This window comes from Sinocyclocheilus rhinocerous, unplaced genomic scaffold (genome assembly GCF_001515625.1).
Source record: "Sinocyclocheilus rhinocerous isolate Xijiao unplaced genomic scaffold, SAMN03320098_v1.1 scaffold3750, whole genome shotgun sequence".
NCBI classification, from domain to species: Eukaryota; Metazoa; Chordata; class Actinopteri; order Cypriniformes; family Cyprinidae; genus Sinocyclocheilus; species Sinocyclocheilus rhinocerous.
Genome location: NW_015666999.1, coordinates 6,986 through 11,066, shown reverse-complemented (window position 1 = coordinate 11,066; position 4,081 = coordinate 6,986). Strand labels below are relative to the sequence as shown.

The window sequence follows — 4,081 nt, the reverse complement described above, 5'->3', positions numbered from 1 at the left end:
CCCATTTTCAAAAATGAAATTCAGGCCCTGAATAAATGTCTAAAAATCCTGATTGGAGTATCACTATAAAAAGTTATAAATTATAAAAAGAAGGCTTTAAAAAGATCGGTATCGGTGATCGGTATCAGCAGATACTGCTGTCTGGTGATCGGCCTCAAAAATCCTGATCGGAGCACCCCTAGTCTAAAGTGTTTTTGAAAAATCACATACCCTGCCTTTAAAGTGAATGACATTTTTTTTCATTCATGGGGAAATTTTTAAACAAGACATTCTCTCTAAGGTATGGGGAAAACATTTTAAGCAGTTTTATTTCCAAAGAACAAATAAATATGTCTGTAATCGAATTTTTTTTTTTTATCAGGGTCTCATGAGTCAGACAAGTACTTGCGTTAAAAACCTGTATCGGGAAAAATTATACATTTTAAATCTACGCAACCAATATTTAAAATCCACATTTAAATGTCTGTTTTATTTAGTTGGCAAGTAACCATGTAATAAGCGGAAAGATATAGTCATTACTGTAAAATAAACTGTTGCTATACAATTAACTAGTTGAATGACAGCGTCATTGTGGAGCTGTCAGAGCCACAAGTGTGTGAGAGGTAGGCTTTATGTCCACCGACCTTGGCCCAAAAAATACTGTAACTCTTCGTGCAGTCCTGCATTAACCCATACAGCGTGTTCGTGACAAATAATCATTTTGACAGACTTCCCACATAAGTTAGCGATTTTTGGCTGAAATCGCGCGTGACTCTGTGAGGAAGTTTGTCCATATGCGGTGACCGCAGTGCTGAATGAAACTTCAAGTGTTTATCTAACTTACGTTACTCAATTCGGTTAAGTGTGTCTTATTAGTTTCATCTATACGGTCAAATAAAGTGCCTAGCATTTAGCCAGCACCCCAAAGCAGGCGCTTGGACTTGTGTCTCCATAGAAATTGTGCAAACCTTTCTGCTAGAAATAAAGTTCACAGGTGATTAGCTGAGCCACGGACTTCTGCCGCTTTTTTCAACTTGCCTGATTTCCTCGCATTCTGCAGACACAGCATGGATGAGGCCCGGGCCAGCGGAGCCAGTTTATTCCATACTGTCTTGCACTTAAACATCGCAGCTCTGCTGTGCTTTTCGGAAAGACAGCCTGGGGAAGTTCACAGCCACGCTCACCATGCAGCTCTAGCACAAGGCCGGAGACCTTCTCAGGTCACACAGCTCCTACAGGCGCTTCCGGTTTCCGCTGACGGCCCGCCCTCTTTCTGCACTGATTGGCTCCGGCACTGACGGATTATTTAATAATTGGTTAGTGTTTCTGTCAGTTACAATTTATCAGTGTTACTCAATAGACGATTGGTTATTTGTGGGATACGCCTTAACTACGCAATAGGTCGTGTGACAAGAGACAGAAGGCATACAGAGGCAAGTGATTTACATTTTTATTATTACAACTGGCGTTTCAGTCATTTTTTTGTACTTATAAATAACTTTAATTATTTAAAAAATATATAATTTTTGATTTGCATTACGAACAAATTGAGAACAAACGCACGCACAATTTTTTTATATGCAGACTGAAAATCTAAAAGGATGGTTGCAAGAATACAAAGGCTAATTCACACCAACGGACAATCACCAAAGATTTAAACACGTTCAATCGAAATAGGCAACAGAATAAAATATAATTTTCTGTCATTAATTTAAGACCAAAAATATGAAAGCTGTCATGTCCAGTAATGGCAGTTTGTTTGTTTGTTTGTTTGTGGTAGTTTTTTGGACTTTTTGTTGTGATAGATAACAATTTTATATGTTAAAGTTTCTTTCTGATTAAGTTGTGCTGCTTAATAGCTTTTGGAACCTGTGATACTTTTTTCAGAATACTTTAATGAATAAAACGTTAAAAAGAACAGCCTTTATTTAAAATATAAATCTTTTGTAAGAATATACACCCAAAAAAATCAAATTTGGGGTGAATACATTTATTTTTATTTAATTATTGAAAGAAATGAATACTTTTATTTAGCAATGATGTGGTAGCCAAAATTGATAAAAAGCGATAGCATAGACTCATAATGTTACAAATACATTTATTAGGAATAAATACTGTTCTGAAACAAAAGTATCATATATTAAACATATTAAGCAGCACATCTGTTTTTAACATTTCTGAAGGATCATGCGCCACTGAAGACTGGAGTAATGCCTGATGAAAATTACAGAAATAAATTATGTTTTAAAGCATATTAAAATATAAAACCATTATTTTAAATTGTAATAATATTTTACTGTTTTTTTATTTTAAATAAATGCAACATCGTAAATAAGATAAAAAATCTTACTGATCTCAAACTTTCGAACGGCAGCGTATATAAAGGTGGAAATATTTACTATAGCACACTTGTGCCCTCCCTGTATATTAATAGTGCATGGTATACAAAACAATGAAAAAGCAACATGAACTACAGTCATGCGAACAAACCTACCAAACAGCCCCAATTATTATAGCCAGCTGGACGAAAACACATCTGTAAACAAAACCGCAAAAAGCCAGTAGCCTACAGAGGCTACTCTTCTTGATTCTGACTTTATAATATTAAGCACGGGGACGTTTATCACAGCTTTTCTTCTTTATGACTTCTCCGAGGATATTCACAGAGTGAGTTAAATATTTTAATAATAACCTCTTCATAAATCATTATCATCTTTAAATAAGAAATAGGCTATTGTAATTTAGACCAAATATAATTCTATAATTCGTTTGTTTACTTTAAAAGACTCGTGAAACAGGCAAAGATGGAGGGTATCCAATACACTGTCTCTCCACAGATCTTACACAACCGACAAATCCAGCAGGTATCGCGAGCTACGACTTGTTCAATCAAGAACTGAAACAAACCGCACAGCAGGTATTTAAAACTGCTTTAAAACCGTATTGCAATAGTGAGAAATATTCCTTTTTCAACAGAGACTGTTGCTGGACATAGCCTACAGAATTATGTACAGGGAACATTAGAAGGTAAGACAAATACATTTGTGTTTGTGTTTGTTTAGTGTTACCTGCTGTTATGCCCGCGAACGCAACTAAAAGCTGGAATACACTACACAACTTTTAATATCCGAACATATTTTAAAACACAGGGGGGGGGGCACAATCACTTCACCGTCACTTCACCGTCGGCGGGGCTCAAGCAGCGTGAGCAGCGAGAAGGGTGTTCCTGCACAACCGGAGGCTGCAGTTTCAGGACCGTAGTTCTAGGACCCTATTCTTTCGTAACAGCGCCACCTACCGAATGGGATAATATAGCGGAGGCTGCAGTTTCAGGACTGAACAGCGCCACCTACCGAATTGGATAATATAGCGGAGGCTGCAGTTTCCGCATTTCTGGGACCCTGGTGGTTTAGTTTGTAGTAATGTTTGTACATGTTGTTAAAGATATTGAATCTCAGGAACATTTTTTTTTTTCAATTGTGATTTTTGATTTATAAATGCATCAGATGTTAATTACAAAGTGTGTAATACCTGCTTTGAGTTAACAATTTTAAATTTAAATGAATTTACACTTAAAATATAAATGAAAAATGTATTTCAGTCTTTAAACAACTGAAAAAGTGGCGTACCTTAAGTCTTAGTTTCTTGAAATATACTGTATATTGAGTAGCCCCCTTAAGTTTAACTAGCTCATTATCAGGTATAATAAAGATGGAATCAACTGAAATCAGCTTTTGCAGTCACTAAATTACAGCCAGATATTTAAAAGTTTGTAGAGAGGCAAGACTCAAGAATGATTCAAGAATGCATATTTATATACTGTATATACTAATTTTTGCAATAACACGTAATACAACATCATAAAAAAAGACCCCCTTTTCCATCAGTTGCTGCATGGACAGAAAGGCTGTAGGCTTCAACTCCTGAGAGAGATAAAAAAAAGAGAGAGAGAGAGGGAGGGAGAATTAAATAAGAAACATTTGCTTTAACATGTTTAACTCTGTAATATATATTTCTGATTTAACACTTATGCACTGTTGGGGTTGTAGAGAGAGAGAGAACCAAACAGAATAATCATGTTACTGACATCTAACTCCAAACT

General features: G+C 35.9%; 2 protein-coding genes across 7 annotated transcripts in view; one reads left to right on the top strand and one right to left on the bottom strand.

The window, feature by feature from the left end:
* The window catches only part of LOC107733365 (apoptosis-inducing factor 1, mitochondrial-like), a 17,868-nt gene extending 16,643 nt beyond the window's left edge, over nt 1-1,225 (bottom strand). For 3 of the 6 annotated variants that reach the window (XM_016544969.1, XM_016544970.1, XM_016544971.1), the window contains exon 1: nt 1,018-1,225. In XM_016544969.1, the coding sequence (XP_016400455.1) occupies nt 1,018-1,105 (88 nt within the window). In that variant the 5' untranslated portion in view covers nt 1,106-1,225. The remainder of the gene's footprint in view (nt 1-1,017) is intronic. The other 3 variants (XM_016544972.1, XM_016544973.1, XM_016544975.1) reach the window with 1 other exon arrangement.
* A 793-nt stretch (nt 1,226-2,018) lies between these two features.
* Nucleotides 2,019-4,081, top strand: part of LOC107733359 (tumor necrosis factor ligand superfamily member 15-like) — an 8,017-nt gene continuing 5,954 nt past the window's right edge. The window contains 4 exon segments of the mRNA XM_016544958.1: nt 2,019-2,023; nt 2,589-2,646; nt 2,765-2,843; nt 2,956-3,006. Coding sequence (XP_016400444.1) covers nt 2,019-2,023; nt 2,589-2,646; nt 2,765-2,843; nt 2,956-3,006 — 193 coding nt within the window.